The 18,924-nt window shown below is 34.8% G+C and overlaps 1 protein-coding gene across 3 annotated transcripts in view; it reads left to right on the forward strand.

The window, feature by feature from the left end:
- The window catches only part of CTNNA3 (catenin alpha 3), a 1,956,715-nt gene that overhangs the window by 1,420,841 nt on the left and 516,950 nt on the right, over positions 1–18,924 (forward strand). For all 3 annotated transcript variants that reach the window (XM_031949475.1, XM_031949474.1, XM_031949476.1), the window contains one exon: positions 11,382–11,582. In XM_031949475.1, coding sequence (XP_031805335.1) covers positions 11,382–11,582 — 201 coding nt within the window. The remainder of the gene's footprint in view (positions 1–11,381; positions 11,583–18,924) is intronic.

Raw genomic sequence — 18,924 nt, forward strand, 5'->3', positions numbered from 1 at the left:
GTTTTTATGTAGGGAGTGAGGCAGGAAAAAAAAAAAGAAAGAAACAAGGAGGAAGGTAGAGAGGAAAAGAAGTAGAAAGGAGAAAAAAAGGAAGAAGAGAAAGAAAGGAAGAAAGGAAAGAAAGAAGGAAAGAAGGAAGAAAAGAAAAAAGAAGGAAATAGGAAGGAGAGAAGGAAAGAAAAAAAGAAGGGAAAAGGAGAATAAAGAAAGAAAGGAAAAAAGAAAAGAAGGAAAAAGGAAGGAAGAAAGGAAGGAAGCAGAAAAGAAAAAAGGAAAGAAGAAAAAAGAAAGAAAGGAAAACATAAAAGAAACAAAGACATTCTTTTTTCTCTTTATTATTATAGTGTTTATTTACAAGCTCTATGCATGGGTAATTTTTCAGCACTGACCCTTGCAAAACTCTTTTTTTCAATTTTTTCCCTCCTTCTCCCTACCCCTTGCCCTAAATGGTAGGCAGACTCATGCATGTTAAATATGACAGTTAAACTATATGTTAAATACAATATATGTATACATATCTATACAGTTATTTTGCTGCACAAGAAAAATCGGACTTAGACATAAGGTAAAAATAACCTGAGAAGGAAATCAAAAATTCAAGTGGACAAAAACAGAAGGAGTGGAAATGCTATGTTGTGGTTCATGTTCATTTCCCATAGTACTTTTGCTGGATATAGCTGGTTTTCTTCATTGTTGAAGAAATAGAACTGATTTGATTCATCTCATTGTTGAAGAGAGCCATGTCCATCAGAATTGATCATCATATAGTGTTGTTGTTGAAGTATATAATGATTTCCTGGTCCTGTTCATTTCACTCAGCATCAATTCATGTAAGTCTCTCCAGGCCTCTCTGAAATCCTCCTGCTGGTCATTTCTTACAGAGCAATAATATTCCATAACATTCATAGACCACAATTTATTCAGCCATTCTCCAACTGATAGGGCATCCATTCAATTTCCAGTTTCTAGCCACTACAAAAAGGGCTGCCACAAACATTTTTGCACATGTGGATCCCTTTTCCTCCTTTAAGATCTCTTTGGGATATAAGCCCAGTAGTAGTACTGCCAGATCAAAGGGTATGCATAGTTTGATAAGTTTTTGAGCATAGTTCCAAATTGCTCTCCAGAATGGTTGGATTCGTTCACACTTCCACCAACAATGCATCAGGGTCCCAATTAAGAAAGACATTCTTAAGGAGATTATGTTCTGTAGTGGAGATGACCAGGTTTATATGTGATTATTTACAGAGTAAATATCGATGAATACAAGATATTGGGGAAAGAGAGTATTACCAATTGAAGAGATCATGATAACTGCCTAGGGAAGATGGTGCTTAGTCTCAGTGTGGAAGTACAAGAAATTCTAAGAAGTTCAGCTTCAGAGACAGTGCATACTGTGTGTTGGGGACAGACAGTGAAACAGTATTAAGATGGGAGATGGAACACAGTATATGAGAAAAAGAGAGAAGGAAGTTTAGTTTGACCTGAACAACATAGTAAAGGCCAGAACTAAGGTGGTCACCAGAATTAGAGAGAAGGTAAAAGCAGACATTCACCAAAAAATAAGAATCTTTTAAATGTGTGGGATAAGGAAGAGGGAGGAATTGAGAATAAAATAAAGGCTATAAAGGTAAGAATCTGTGAGATGGAGTTGTATCTGTAGCAGAGATAGATAAATTTGATGGATGGGAAAGAATTTTTTAGGGTAGTGGAGAAGATAAGCCCTATTTTGAAAAGGTTAAGTTTAAAGTATATCAGGGACATTCAATTTAAAATGTCAATAAGCATATTTTATAATAATATTTGTTGTTTAGAAGCCTAGAAATTGTGAAAAAGTCTCAAAACATATCTTCTCTATTTTTTAATGAAATAAATGAATCCCTGCGAGCTTAGAGATTTGAGAACTCATTTTTTGGCATTTTCCTTGGCCACACTTTTTAGGGCAGAAAATAAATGAGTGATATTCTTAGCCTTTAAAGATAAACCTTTAAAGATAAAAGGATGTGATAAATGGGGCTCTTGATTTTGAATGAGCAAAACTTGTGGGAAAATCCCATTTCTGACTTTACTTGCTATGCAAACTTGAACAATTGTTTAATCTCTTTCCACCTCAGTTTCCTCATGTATAAGATAGAGATAATAACAGTACCTTCCTTTCTTCATTGTTGTGAAGAACATCTAAAGAAATACATGTAATCTACTTTGCTAATATTAAAATTTATATTAACTATTATTATTAATTTTAGACTCATATGATTGAACTGATAAGATTGAGGCACCCTAAACTACTTAAGAGAATAGTAAGCATAATATTAGGAAGTCATGAGGTTCAACTTCTAGCACAGATATTTTTCAGCTATGAGATTTTAGGCAAGCACTTTATAATCACTTTCCTCATCTCAATTAGTTTTCCTTATCATGAGGAACCTGGAAATACTCCAAAAGAATACTGGGATTATAGGCCAGTGTTGTGGATTGTCTCAAAAGAATTTGTGAGCTTAAACTTCCTCCAAATCAAAGATTTCATTACACTGCTAACAGCAGGATAAATTTTTAGCAAGCAAATGAGTTTTAGCACTTAAAGGAGCCTAAAATACTATTAAGGAGGAAGACACCATTAGGGGAATTAGGACATTGGCTGGAGGGCTAACTCTAAAAGGGATTTAGTACCCTAAAAAAAAGAGTTACAGTAGAGTAGATCTTTTATAAGGGAAATATAATCTTGAAAGTTAGACTAGGAATTCTGATTGGATATAGTAAATGTGGAGTGGTGACCTTTGCCTAGGGTGGGGCTGTAAAAAAAAAAAGTACACTTCAACAAAAGTCCTAATAAAAATAAAAAAAAAAAAATCCACTTATTGTGATGACCACATTAGCATCCTGGATACTTTAAAATCTGGTGGAGTTAGGATAAGCAAAAGTCCTTGATCTTTATTCTTTGTTGAAGGGACAGGAGAGAGAGTGGACACCGGATTCTCCTCTTTCTTCTTCCTCCCAGAGTCACCTCACTAGTCCTACTCCACCCCTTTTTTCCCTCCTCCAGATCTCTCTATAGGCCAACAGATCGAGCCAGCACAGAATGGTGAAGTGGGCCATTTTCCAAGCAAATGCTAATAGAATATTGTCCAATTGGTAATTAATCTTAAATGCTCCATTATCCAAGTGTATCTGCTCATAGATTCAGCCCTTTACAATTATAATCCTATCAGTGCTTCCCCCTACTTGCTTTCCAGATTATTTAAGACAATTCAGGTTCTCTAGATCAATATCTATCTAGCAATCCAGTACCTTATCAGTACCACTTTTGTCTTTGTATCTTTAGTACTAAACATGGTAGCATACTCATTTTAGGAATTTTTAATAATTTTCTATTGGGTTGATTTGAATTTGTTTACCTAGGTTCATTGTTTTTGATCTGGAAGAAATCTGCCAGGCCCAACTCTAGTATTTTCTTACTGACCAAACTGATACCCATAAAATGAAGTGATTATTTAAGATTATCTGTAAATGACAAAATCCAGATTTGAATCTATGACCTTTGAGTTCAATTCCAATTATCTTTCCACTGAACTACCCTGCCTACAGTTTCTCCAAAGCAAAAATATCTTCTACAATACAAAACAATAAAGATTGAAATGACTGAAAATACTCATTTTGGGGTTTTATATCCCTGGTACCTGGCATAGTGCCTTGAGTATGGTAGGTACTTAATACATATTTGCTGAATTAAATTGAACACAGGAATGAATCAGTAAGCCAAATGGATTTATTAAAAATCTGTTAATATATCAGTACATTGGGGACATTCCACTTATTTTTTTGGGGGGGTTCTATGTGCATCATAATAGAAAACACTTGAAAAGATGCAATTATATTTTTTGAATTTGCTCTGTGGCAAAAGGAGAACTATCTCCTTAAAAGGGTCTCCTTCTAACTAGAATCTTGACAAATAGTTCCAATAGACTAGGTTATGAGGAGTATTGGGAAAAGGTACTATTTCATCCAATTTCATTTGGTTGTAGTTCAAGTGCTTGTGGTAACGCTTATTTTTCTTTCCCTAAATGACCTGTAAAAAACACAAAACAGAACAAAACAAGAAAAAACCAAAAACATCCAAAGAAACAAAACAAACAAAACAAAAAAATAAACAAAAAACTCTAAATTGCCTCTGTGATATTTACTGGGAGAGAGCTAAAGACTAAAGAGTGATTTCAACTTTGTGTTATTTCTTCCCCTCCTGGATATAGAAAATCAGAGGTAACCAGGTCAAAGCATTCAGTCCACAAAAGAAGAAATTCTTATCATGAAACTATGCTTTGGAATAGAAGAAGATAAAAAATCTTTTCATTGGTTGCCACCTGAGAGTTTTTATTTGATGTGAATGTGTGTGTGTTTGCGTGTGCCCGTGTAAAATTACTGAGTCTCCATGAGTAGAGCCAAGGAAAACTTAGTCTGGAAGCCTTGTAAAAGCTTTCCTATTTGGCAATGGTCAGAGATAGGGCATATTAGTTTAGGTTAGATCTAGAATGAGACAAGGTCTGCTAGAACTTTACTCCAGGGTGCCAACACTGAGGTCTCCTTTCCCTTTCTTTAGTGGCCACAATCCAAATGATTTTTTCTCTGACTAATCCCACCTCCAGCAATCATGATTGGTTCTCAGGGATCATTTCCTATCAACCACCTCCCCCATCAACCCAAACTCTCTTCTCAATTCTAGCTTCTCAGGAGTGGTTAGTCCTTTAGAAAAATAGAACTCATGGCAGTAACAGATACCTTTTTGGCATTTCCTCTCTCCCACAGTGGTCATATTATAGATAATATCATTTTTGCTCTCCCACCAATTCCTCCTTATTTTCTTATTCCAGGCACTGGAATTCCTCCATTTTTTTCTCTTTTTAATCTACTCACAAATGAGAGAGATAACTTTTTGGTCAAAAACTTAATAATTTAATATGCAAGAATGCTAAACAATAACTGATATTGATAGTTTATTTTACAGCTTGCAAGTTAGCATTACATGTATCATTTCATTTCATCCTCACAACCATCTAAAATAGGCATGAAAGGTGTTATTATTCCCATTTACAAATTAGGAAACTAAGTCTTGGAGAGAAGGGACTTACCTAATCTCATACAGCTGGGCAATTTTAAGTGTTCCTCTCATTGTACCAGGCTGCCTCTGAGACCTAGATGTTAAAAGTCATTTGCCAGGGCTTGAACAATGACACCAGCAAAAAAAAAAAAAAAAAAAAAAAAAAAAAAAAAAAAAAAAAAAAAAAAAAAAAAACTACAATGTGGCCATATTTCTAATTACACATTTTAAGATAGGAAGAAGAGGAAACCAAATGAATATAAGATTCTTTGCCATTTGACAGTAAAACAATAACTATTTTTTTTTTCTGAAGCAATTGGGGTTAAGTGACTTGCCCAGAGTCACACAGCTAGGAAGTGTTAAGTGTCTAAGGTCAGATTTGAATGCAGGTTCTCCTGACTTCAGAGCTGATGCTCTATTCACTGAACCACCTAGCTGTCCATTAAAACAATAACTTTTGTTTCATTAAATCCATCCCAACTTTCCAGATCTTTGATATTTGGGGCAATTTTCCTAATTATATGCCCTTCATTCAATCCATCGTTTTAAAACTAACATGAAATAAAAGATGCAGGTTTTGATTGAATCCAGGTGATGATATAATCTGATGTGTAACAGTAGAGACTCATTTTTGTGTATGGATGAGGCTAAGTATCCATCAAGGTCCCTCACCCTAGTTCTCAAATTCTACCAAATTCTGTGATCCTGGAAACACTAGATTTCCATGAGAACTGGTATTGATTCCAGCTTTGTCACATAAATGCTCTCAACAGATGCCTTCTGTCCAGCAAGAATAGGGATGAGGGTGGGGTGGAGGAGGTGTTGAGATAGCTTGTTCTTTGGGTTAATCTATAGGATGAAGAACGCAAATGCTATGTGGTTCTATGGTTCATTTAATAGCTATAAATTTGAATATGAAGGAAAATGTACCCATGGTTTTACTTTTGAATCATTAATTCAGTAATAACTATAGTGCCTCTAAGAGAAGTGTTGTCTAATGTGTAAATGGGATTTGAAGAATTTATCCTGATTTGCCTTTTAGCACCTGTGAGATTTTGGTCAGGTCATTTAGCCTTTGTTCATCTCAGTTCCTTCTCTTAAAAATGAGGGGGGGTGGAATCATTGATTTCTGATGACTCCTCTAAGTTTCAGGATACAACTTGAACCTTAACCTTTCCTGATAGTTTATTTGAACACTTTTTAGTTAGTCACTATTGCTAGTTTATGGCAAATTATCCGCATCAATAAGAAACTTAACTTTTCCTTAGAGGTCTTCAAGCAATGTTTAAATAACCCTTTTCTGGGAATTTTAGAATGGTGACTTTCAGTAGGAGTAGGCAATTAGGTGGCACTGTATATTTGGGTGTGAGAGTTGGAATCAGTAAGATCTGAGTTCAAATCCTGCCTCAGATTCTTAATTCACTCTGTTACTTTGAGCAAGATACTTTTTTTTTTTTTTGCTTTAGTTTCCTTGTTTATAAAATGGTTATAGCAATTAAATTTATTTCATCAGATTGTTGAGATGATCAAGTGAATTAGTTAGTAATGGGGTCAGTGCAGCAATACCTAGTTTGAAATCCAAAGGTCAAGGTGTAAGGCACATGTTAAGAATTCCCAATGGTGTTCTCATTTACAAAAAGTACCTTTATTTAGGAAAATTTGTGGACAAAATGAGAGGTAAACTAGACTTCAAAAGCAGTAAATAGGAAATAGATTTTGGAAAGCAAGAGAAAGAATATTATAGTTAACAAGGAAATGGGATTTTGAGAATCAACAAGGGAAAAGAAAAGTTCTCTAGTGGAAGTCACAATTAATTGGGAGAAAGAGAACACACAGTGAAGTGGGAATATATCTTGACCAAAGGGCTAAATCCATGGATTTTAGCAGACCAACTCAAAAAGGAGTTAGGGGAAGGAGATTACACTATTTATAGTGGGTTGAATCTAAAAGGGACATAGCACCCTAAAAGAGTTAGCTGTAAAAAGAAGTCATGACACAGAGGGGAGGAGTTGAGATAAAAGCCACTATATATCATAGCATGGAATAACCAGTAAAAGCAACTGAGCCAAGATGGTGTAACCAAGGACAGATTTATAGGGGAAATTTAATCTCAGAGTTTTGACATTATAACTTGACTTTCTGATAAGAAACAGTAAGTTGGTATTTCCAAAGACTTCCAGAGTGGGTGAGAGACTATAAGGAAAAGTCCAATGGATCTATTTAAGAACAAAAGGCTTATGGTAGGTGGAACAGATCCCATCTGCATCCTTCCCAGCATGCCTCCAAGATCATTACAATACTATCAGTGCTTTAGACTGTCTCTGCCAACCCCACTTAGTTACCCAGAACTTCATCAATTAGCATAACTGTAGAGCTTTTTTTTAAACCCTAAATTGATATCCAAATGCTAGCTATTATTGTTATTATTGCTAAATGGCCATTGAAATGTTTTCCAATGCTGAGACTCTGTGAAATTATTAAAATAATTGAGACTTTATGAAATCTTCCATAGTGTTATCACATATTTAATACCAATATCTCTATACATTCTTTTAGACTTATCCCAATATTTACTTTAGATTCCTGGGTATCTAACTATCTACCTCTTTAAAATCATTCTACTCGAGTTTTCTCTGAATTTCATTTGCAAATATATGGCCTAATCCATTTTTCTTTAAGGAAATTTGCTTTTTGCAGCACTGTTTCTCAAGTCAACTATACAACATTTGAGCATATCAGGCAAATACGAAGAGCAGACATGTTTCCCTCACACCAGACTACAGAAATAGACAGGAGTATTGACAGTTTTAGATCTCTGCTTTCTTTAATTCAATTCAGCAAACTTTTATGAAGTAACTACTATGTACAGAGCATTGAGGGCTCAAAGACAAAAATGAAGCACTCCCTGCTTTCAGGAGGCTTACATTCAGATGACATATGTCTTGCTTATAATATATGTGCTATAAACACAACACAAGAAGTATATTTTGGAGTTGATATAGAAAATGCATAACTTAAAATAACATTGCAGTTTGTAAACTATATTATTCCCAAGGAAGAGAGCCAAGTACTCTGTGTGAACAAACATGATTTGTATCATATTTGCATAATTCATGGGAAGAAAAATTACCCAGAAAAAAAAAAAGAAGAAAGAAATCTGTTTTGAAGTTGTTGTGGTTAGTTATGCAATTAATCCTCAAGATATGCTAGTTGTCTTAAAATATTTGAAGTGTTGTCATATGTAAATAAAGAGATATGAGATGCTTTCCCATTGGTATTACAGAGGCAATAAAACACAATGAGGAGTTACAAGAAAGCAATTAGGGTAAATATTATGAAAACCTTTCTACAAATGCCAAGCTCTAAACAACATGTGTATAATAGGTGCTTCATGTAGCTTTGTTGCTTTGAAACAAATTGGCTCAAAATGGAATGGTCCATCTCAAGAGAGGTTTCTCCCCATGAAGGTATTCAAGAGAAGGCTGGAAAACCATTTGTGGGGATGCTGATTACAATAATTTCTTATAAGGAAAGGTTGGAATTGATGGCTATTTAGTTCCCTTCCAACTAAAATTTTGTGGAATGAAAATTCCAGATTTTATTGTAATTGTGATTTTCCATTATACAAAAGACTCCTTTTCCATTAAATGTTTTCAAGAAAGAAGGCTCTTAACCAGAAATCCATGAACTTAATTTTTTTTGATGATTGCATTTCAACAAAATTGATTTTCTTTGTAATCTTATGCATTTTGTTTCATGCATTTAAAAAACAACAAGCTGAGAAGTTTGAGCAGCAAAAAGGTTGCATGAAGATTGAGGACATACTGACCATCAGCACTATCTCAGTTCTAGAGAATTAAGATAATTGGTCAACATTTTGTTTGATGATCTTAGTGGAGGAAAAACAAAATGAGAAATTTCCAAGCCAGCACTCTGAATGCCCAGATACTGTTCCCTCATCTGTTTCTTTGGAAGACAAATTTCAGATTTTATTAAAATAGACAATGTGTCCATATTTTTGTTTAAGGATCCAAGGGAAATGCATTCATACAACATTATTCTAGTTGACTTCGGCATTAAGAAAAAAATGCACACTGGTAAGTCATTCACTGAAGAGAACATGTCAGTTCTGAGCAAAATTGAAATATAATGAGAATAGCTGATATTCACTCAGCACTTCTATGCTATCTTCCATCAAGTGTTTCACTTAAACTTGAACTCAATAGCATAAGTAGTGGAACACCTCCAGTCATCCTGATCTATATCTGGCCACTAGAGGAGAAAGTGAGGCTGGTGACTTTGAACAATCTCCCTCACTTAAATCCAATTCATTTGCATGTCATGGCACCACCTCCCTGATGTCATGGTCCTCTTCAAGAGAAGGACAAATGGCCCACTTTTTTTAAAGATGAGCACACTGTATCATGGAGATGTTAAGAAATATATCCAGGGTTACCTAGTAGTAAAAAATAGAGTTGGGATTTAAATTCATTTTTTCCTCACTCCAACATCAGGGTCAATACTGCAGCTTCTATGACTATAGCATAGAAATATAACCAGCATTTTTTGGTACTCAGAATAAATCAACCAAATAAACTCCCTTCAAGGATTTTTTTAAAGCTCATTTTAGTGGGAGAGACAGTAGGGTATACTATTTGGACTTTTCTAGAACATTGGCTGCATGAGGTTAGGAGGAGGAACAGATCTCCTTGTATTGGGTGTATTCTGGGCATAGACACAAGACCCATCTTTACCCATCTTTACCCATGTTTAAAGAGCATCTAATGGCTTGGGGTATAATCCCTTCAGAAGGAAAAGAACTTCAGAAATGGAGGGGGGCACTGTGATGAAAAATTCTGACTGGGAGTTGATAACCCTTGAAGGGAAGTTTAGGGAATCATAGAGGAAGGACTAAGGATCAAATAGATTCTGGACTCATGTGAACACAGGAAGCTTCATTCCATTTTCCCTTGGGGTTCACTAAACACTAGACTCCTTTGGGTTTGGGAGAACACAGTATCCCTATTGTGGCTAATAAACCCTTAGTTGTGAAGCCTGGATGGAATGTAGAATGCTGAAATAGGAATAATATGAAATAGGACTAGAAAAGTAGTCTATATCCAGATTATGAAAAGCTTTTAATAACACTATCAAAATGTGAATAAATCTTAATTAGTGACTCATTTCCCACTAATTAATAAGTATTTATTTTTGGGCACCCACTGGGTACCATCTATTCCACATAAACCTTATGAGCTACATTATGTCAACAGGGTAATTTCATTTCCATATTGCTATAACCTTGTAATTGAGAAGTCCACTGTTCACTTTTTATTCAAAAGAGAATCTACATTTAAAAAGTATTTTTATATTGTGAATTTAATGATCAGGAATTTGAAAATACAAATAAGAAATTATATAAAAACAACTTTAAAGTTATTTAAATAAATGCACATATTCATAATTTTGAAAGTTAATAAACTTTGCTCACTTTTGTCACCTACATTTCCTTTTGTTTTCTTCACTTCTTTACTAAATATTCATTCTGTACTTAGTTATTTAACATCTTTGTGTCTTAATTCATCCCTAAGACACATTTTCTAGTTCATAAACCTGAGGAAGGTTTTGGAGGAAGAACTTCCCATACCAGAAAGTTCCCACATTAGAAATCACATATTTGTAAAATTAAATAAATATGCTGTGCTATATTTGTTTTATTTTTTGCAAGGCAGAATGTTTTAAGGAATTGTAGGTAGCCTTTAATCTTTCTCTATTTTTAAATTAGAAATTCAGCTTTTTCTATCATTATTTACTTTTTCCCTTGATGAACTATAATTTATATTGTTTTTTTGGGAGGGAGGTATCAGACAATGTTTTATTCTATTTGTATAAACAAGATATCAGATATGCAACTGATAATTTCAAAAACACTTTTATAATCTTTATGAAATAGTATAGATAGACTATATAACAAATTTGTGATAGAGTTATAATTAAAATCTTCCTTTGGAAAGTCAGGGGAAAATAATAAATTTATTCCCATTTTGCTTTCTTCACCATGTTCTTTTTTGTGCTCTCTCTCCCTCTCTTTCTTCTTCCCCCTCTCTGTCACCTTGTCTCCCCCCCTTCATTGTTTTAATGCAAAAGTATTCTCTCAATTTTGTGATCCAAATCAAATGAGATAATATATATGGTAAGGAACTATAGAAATGCTAGATATTTTCAAATGTGTGACTTTAGTTGTGAAAATCCTTTACCTATCTAACACTTGCCTCCTTTGTGTTGACAGAGAGCCACATCCTGGAGGATGTCAACAAGTGTATCATTGCTCTAAGAGACCAAGATATTGACAATTTAGACCGTGCAGCTGGGGCAATCAAAGGACGGGCCGCAAGAGTTGCTCACATCGTTATGGGAGAAATGGACAGTTATGAGCCTGGGGCTTACACTGAAGGAGTGCTGAGGAAAGTTGGCTACCTTACCAACAATGGTAAGTCCAATGTTCTGTTATCAATAGATTTTCCTATCTCATTGTTGGACCATATTTATCCAATAATGATATTTAGTCAAATTTATAATGATTTATAATGATATTGATCCAATATCAAAAGAAGAGACAATACAGTCTATGCTATGTGTTCTGTTACAGATAATAGCTCCATCTGGTACGTGATCATGGGATGAAGGTGTTTATAGAAATGAAATATCATCTTACTGATAGGATAAATTGGTTTCTATGGAATATCAATGATCATAACTTTTGAGTGACAAAGAACCTTAGAGGACCGTTAGCCTAATCCACTCAGTTTTACAAATGGACACACTCAGGCCAAGAGATTAAGTGAATTGGGAATATTTCTAAATGACAGATACTTGTAGCCTTACAAAACTCCAAATTTTCCTCTATAATTTCCATGAACAGTTTCTAATTCTATCCTTTGGGATCGTGAAAAGAAAGTGAAGTCAAGAAACATCTATTTGGTGCTTGCTAAAAGCCTAACACTTTGTCCAGAACTGAGGATATAAAGAAATGCTAAAATGATATTTTTCCTCAAGGGGCTGCCAGTCTAAAGAAGAAGACAACATACAAACAACCACGTTCAGATCAAGTAGATTAGAGCTAAGCAACAGTGTAGGCCCTAATATCAATGAAGTTTGCAGTTTCTCCACCAGCTGCCAGCCTTCTCTTATCCAAGCTAAGTTTCCCAGCCTTTAACAAACCTCCATTGTCATGACCTTATGGCCTTCACTATCTTAGTTATCTTTACTAGAGTAGAACATAGAGTACTGAATGCAGCATGTGATTGTAGCCCAAGCAAGGCAGAATGGAGATTTATTTTGCTACTTCTGTGGTACTATGTCCGCCCCTCTTCATCTGACCTAAATGTATCATAATGTTCTTGGCTACTGTTATGTATCTAGGCTGGTGAGACACATTCATTTTTTTCCAAAGAAGGATCATTTCTTTTGGGCAATTTGTATACAGTTCAAGATTAAGCTATTTTACTCAAGGAATAAAACACATATTCAAGAAGGAAACAAGAGGTGCAGAATTTAGAACTGCCCTTACCATTATGTAATTGCTTGGTCTTCACCAAAGCCAATTCCCATTTCTAGACCTGAGTTGTAGCATTTCTATAATTAGGAGAGCAAAATTAGATGACCTCTATGGTTCCATTCCACACTGACACAAACCTATGGAGTGACTTAAAAGATTGAATCCAGTTATCATCTTGGATGTAGCCTTTACATGTCTTTAAAAGAAAACTAATCAGCAAATTCCCACTTGGAAATCAGTTATGGACTTATCGTTATCCTAAAGGTCAGGATTAGACTTCATCCTTAAATTCAAAAGTTCCTCATTAAAACTTCTTTTACAAACTTCAGAAAGTTTTTGAATCCATTTTCTTCACCCCCTCCTCCATTGTATATGGCATATAACACAATCAGTAAGACTTTTATGAGTCACCCACCAAATGGAAACTTTTTACCTTGCTAAAACTTAAACTTCCTATAAAATCCTTGAATGGAATTAGTTGAATTCTTTTTTATTGAGATATTATTGGGTTGATCTTTTCATATATCATAAAGTTATTAACTTCCACTCGCCCAATTCTAACTTTTAATGGTATTTTTTCTTCAGTGTACCTCATTTTCCATTTGGCCAGTTCTGCTTTTGAAGACATTCTTTTCTTTATTGGATCTTTGTTCCTTTTTTACCATTTAGTCTATTAAGTTTTTTAAAGGCAGTTTTCTTCAATATGTTTTTTTTTTTTTTTTCTGTATGTATGTGCCTTTTTTACTAAGATATTTTTTCCCATGATTTTCTTTTATCACTCTAGTTTTTTCCCTATTTCCCCCTCTATTTCTCTTACTCTTACTTGATTTTTAAAAATCCTTTTTTAGATCTTTCATGGACTAAAACCAATTCATATTCTTCTCTGAGGGTTTGTATGTTGGACTTTTTAATTTGTTGTCTTCTGCTGAGCATGTGTTGTGTTCTTCCTTGTCACCATAATAACTTTCTATGGTTAGAATTTTTTTTTTTTTTCTGTTGTGTGCTCATTTTCCAGACTATGTTTTTTTTTTTACTTTTAATTTTATGTAAAAGTGGGGCTCTGCTTCCTAAGTGGAGGAAGCACTATCCCAAGTTTTAGTTTTTTTTTTGTTTTTTTTTTTTTTTTCCACAGCTATTTTCAAAGGTAATTCTGGGAACCTGTAAGGTTTTGAATCTTCCCAAGATGGTGTGATCTAGGGAAAGAAGCGTTTACAATTATCCTGTATTGTGCACTGGTTTGTAAGTGACCCCAAACACTCTTTTCAAACCTGGGATTGTAATCAGGATTCCTGCTCCTCTGTGGCCACAAATTATGCTGTGGTTGTGCTCCTCCTTGGCCTGGGATTAAGATTTAGGACCATAGTTCTAGGACCTAGACTAAGGTCCAAGTATACACAATGGAGTCCATCTCCTTTTAGCCTGTTGTTTGATCCCCTTAGTCTATGAACTGAGAGGTCTAGAAACCACTACTGTTGAGATAGGTATGTTAACACCTACTCCTGGTTTGCTGGGACCCAGTCCATGCTAGAACCCCTTCCAGTGGACTGCACTTCTCCCTAACCCTTTTGCAATAGAACTTTCCTGACAACCTTCTAAATTTTCTTGGGCTGGAAAATTATTTCACTCTATTTTATTGTGGGTTCTGAGATCCAGAATCTGTTTTGAGTCATTATTTAAAGGCATTTGGAGAGGTTTGGGGGAGAGCTCAAGTGAGTCCCTGCCTTTATTCTGCCATTTTGAATCTGTCTCCAGGTTGATCTTTTATTGATCCTTGGATTTTTTTTTTAAGTTTGAACTCTAAAATTTAAATTCTCAACTTACAAGACAGTTTTTTTTTTTTTCCTTTTGTTCTCCATTTGTTCTTTTCTGATTTTTTAGGAATATATTTGGCAGAAAAACATTCTATCCAATTAATTGAAGAAAAAAGGGGGTGAAAATAAAGATTTAGTTATAGGCTGGCCTTGATCTTAATTAAGAGAAACATGTAAAAATTAAGTCCCCATGTATGGAACTGATCAAAATGAACTGATATTAGTGAGGGTAGAAATAAAAGTGATTATGTTTTTGTTCGTCTTACCTTTGATGCAAAGAACAAGTGACAACTGTTGCTATGCATTTTTCTCATTGCTTGTTTCTTAAAATCTTTTTTTCCCTAAACTAATGAAACCACCATGGAAACCAAAGGAAGTGATAAATATAGGTGTTACATCTCCAAATGAGATTTTTTCATTCTCTCCCACAATCTATATGTCCTCTTCTCTAATATATCATCTCCCCTCCCATTGCCATTATTAGGGAAGGGCATGAGACTTCTTTTTGAGTCCTTCAAATTCCTAATTAGGAACAGTCTCAATTTCCTCCACTTATCTTTCTCACACAATAAAATCTGCAATTTACCACCTTTATTAGTATCTTTATATGTGATGTTTTTCTTCCACTTAATTGTAACTCTTGGCTTATTAGCATATATATCAAAAACACGTCCTTCACAAATGACTTTCTTGATATGGATCTGCCTCTTTTTATGTATGAATACCTCAGTGATTAAAGAGATATAGTAAAATGGTGTCAGACACAGATAAAACATATATTGACTTTGAAAAGAACAGATTAACATTATGCTTTGTTGTATTTTTATTCATTTTGCTAAATATTCTTCAAACATATTTTAATATGGTTCAGACTGTTTGAAGGAGTGCTGCTGGTCTCAAGCAACAACTGTTTCTAGAGGTCTTGTATGGAGGAGAAAGAACTGGCCTTATAGTCAAGAATCATAGCGTTTGAGAGTTGAAGGCCATCTCAGTAACCATCTAAACCACTGATAAATAAAAGGACTCTATTATACAAGACATCTGAGGACTTAGCTTCTATTTAAAGACCTCCAAGGAGGAGGAGCTAACAACTTCTCACGGATTCCCATTCTAAATATGGATAGCTCTAATTGTTTACAAGTATTTTTTTTCAATTTTTCTTTTCTCCAGATACTGATATTCAGTTGCTCTTTTTGTAGCTTTTCATGCTTGTTTCCCTAGGTTCAAGTCTTGCATGTTAATGACTATATGGTCCTGGACAATAACCTTTCAGTACTTCAGGCAACATACTAAGAAAGAATATGGGTTACATCAAAGTGGTCTATTTGAATTAAGAAGTATCCTCACAAGGAGTTATTTACTTTAGTAGAATAAAAGATTTGGCAAATACAAATCTCTGTGATGCTAGAATCCTAGACATTTCAAGTTGAGGGACCTTACAAATCATTTAGTCAAAATTCCTATCTTATCCTATCAAGGTTTAGAATTATCTTTGCAAAATCCAGGGAAATGATCATCCAACTTCTCCTTGATCCACTTCTAGGAACTTAAGAGGAGAGATCTGTATAGAGTTAAAGTGGTTTACCAAAATGTCAAGATGAGAAAGACTAGCACAAGGTGTTAGCCTGGAAGAGAAGTAAAGGATTGACAAATTATTGGACAATGCTACCCTCCTGATAGAGGTTCTCATTGCTTCATACCTTGGCTTTTAAAGTTATCTTTGGTTAGTATTTCTGCCTCAAGTCTTTCTTTACTTTAATCCATCCATCATTCAGCTCTCAAAGTGATCTTTTAAAAATGTAAGTATGACCATCGCGATCCCTTTTTTTCAAATTAAAAATCTCATGCTTCCCCAATCCACATTCACACACAAACACAGACACTCACACACACACAAACATCTTTTTTGCCCTGCAAAAATTCATTAAGGATTTTATCTGCATATGTTGGCTCATTCTATTTATGGAGAAACTGCTATACCTTGTGAATTAGGCAAAAGCAGGATGGAAAAAGAACATTCTCTACTTGTGTGTAATTGCATGTTGTCTCTGTCATTTGATTCTAAATTTCTTGAGAGCAGAGACTATATTTTGCTTTTCTTTGTATCCCCAGCACGTAGCACAGTCTGTGACATACTATATGTACTTAATAAATGCTATTTGGTTGGCAGAATGATTGTGTAACTGAGGTGCACTCTTCCAATAATTGAAGGAGCACAATCTTGGGCCAGAAAACAGAACTTTTAAAATTCAACATGTATCCCCAAATCTCTGATTTTTACAGAGGCCACTTGCATTTTAAGTTTCATTATGAGACTTAGTACTGAATTTCTTATAAATCCCTATACACATTTGCTTGTATCTGGATATATGGATACAAGAAACTAAATAATACAAATAAATTAAATTATATATAATATATATGTATATGGGAAGCATATTTTCCTTCTAATCATATAGTGTTCAGTATTCTTTAGGTTGCTGTTTCAAAAGATTTATTTATCATTTATGTGTGGAACCCAATTTAAAATAAATGTGAAAAGAAATGAATTTGAAATATTAATTTTTCAAAGTCAAGTTACCAAGAATGTATTAAGCACTTACTCAGTGCCATGCTCTGTGCTAAACACTGAGAATAGAAAAGAAGCAAAACAAAGATAATCCCTGCTTCTAGGAGGTTTGAATTCTATAAAGGGAAGACAACACATCAAAAGGAAGTTGAAGATCTAAATAGAAGATGGTCATAAGAGTGAATCTGCATAAATATATTGTAGAAAATGAAGTCTAGTGAATCAAATGTATAGACCAAAAAAGAATGAAGGTGAGCTAAAGGCCTTTCATTAATATGGAAGTTCTGCTGGGTTGTGGGGAATCTTCCAGGTTGTGAAGGCACTAGGGAAAAGAAGCAACCATTTATTAAATTCTTATTACTTGTCAGCCACTGAGTTAAAAGATGAAGGTACAAATATATGCAAAACCCAAGACAAACCCTGTCCTTAAAGACATTGATAAAGAAATTAAAAGTGTGTATGTGTAGGGGGGAGGGTAAGGGCGTTGGGAAGATGAAGGTACCTGGCTATTTTGGAGTAAGACCAAAAGAGGCATGAAGAAACATTGATCTGAGTATCTCCACAAAATAGAGACCCCAAGCATTTCTAAGAAGAGAGAAGGATGGTCCAATTGGTGGATGTTCTAGGGTCAGAAATACATAGGATTACTTGGATATTCTGGGGAAAAGAAAGATTAAACAAAGGTACAGGATGAGGCAGCAGCAGAGGGCAAGGTTATTGATTCTAGAAAGTCTAGAGAGTTTAGTGCCAGAAGGAGAAAGTCCCGAAGAAGAGGTGGAGATATTTTTGTAAATGAGAACTCTTTTGGGGAATGATGGTGAAAGGATATTCTAGAGTGACAAGACTGTTGGGAGATGGTGAAGAAAAATCAGGAATAGGATTCAGAAAAGAATGAAGTGGCCAATGTGGATGTAATCCATCGTTCCTTGAAATGGAGGTTCTGTTGTTGCAAATAAAATGTCAAAAGACAGAGCTCTGATTGTGATTAATCAGTTTATTCTCAAGGCTAAACATAACCAATAAATTAAGGTCCTTGGTCTCTCAGTTATCTCCCGAGAGAGAGAGAGAGAGAGAGAGAGAGTGCATTATTCCAGGACTCTTTAAATTCAGGTGTTGTGGCAACTAGTATAGTTGCTAAAACACAGATCCTAAAGTTGGCAGGACCTGAGTTCAAATCTGTTCTCAGACACAAAATTCACCAGTTGTGTAATCCTGGACAAATAACTTAATCCCAATTGCTTCATCAAAACAACAACAACAACAAACAAACAAACAAATAATTCAGGTATCTTATCATTGGGACTTCACCTGGTAAATGTAAAGCAATCATAATTGATGGATATTTAAATGAATGACATTTGAATGAGGTGGGCTAAATGTTCTCAAGTCTTCCCCTTTGTATTATCTTCTTTTTCTTTTTCTTTTTTTTTTTTTAAGGGGGGAGGTGGGAGGCAGTTGAAGAAAGTGAACTCATCCCTAAATTGAAGGGAAAATCAAGGACAAAAGGATGCGTCCCTGGCGGAAAACTTGCTTTATGCTGTATTCTCCTTATAGGTAGGCAGAAGCAATCTGCTTTCTCCAAGCTTGTAAATGGGTAGATCCTGTGGGGTCTGGGATTTATTACCTTATCCTAACATTGCCCTTCTGAAAAACAAACCAACCTTGATAAGTAGGGAAATGAATGAATTGCTAGAAAAACAATGATAATAGATAATAAAATCCAACATTAAATTTCCTCACTGTTAAGAAATAACTAATCAAAGGAAGAGGCCACAGTCACAGAGAATTCACTTACGTGAGAAGTCATCTGGCAGTGGTGGAGATAGAATTGTGAAAATCAGAAATGGGAAGAATTAAAAAGGATTTTTTTTTTTCTGGGGGTGTTAGAAAAATT

Source organism: Sarcophilus harrisii, chromosome 2, assembly GCF_902635505.1.
Source record: "Sarcophilus harrisii chromosome 2, mSarHar1.11, whole genome shotgun sequence".
Classification (NCBI taxonomy): domain Eukaryota; kingdom Metazoa; phylum Chordata; class Mammalia; order Dasyuromorphia; family Dasyuridae; genus Sarcophilus; species Sarcophilus harrisii.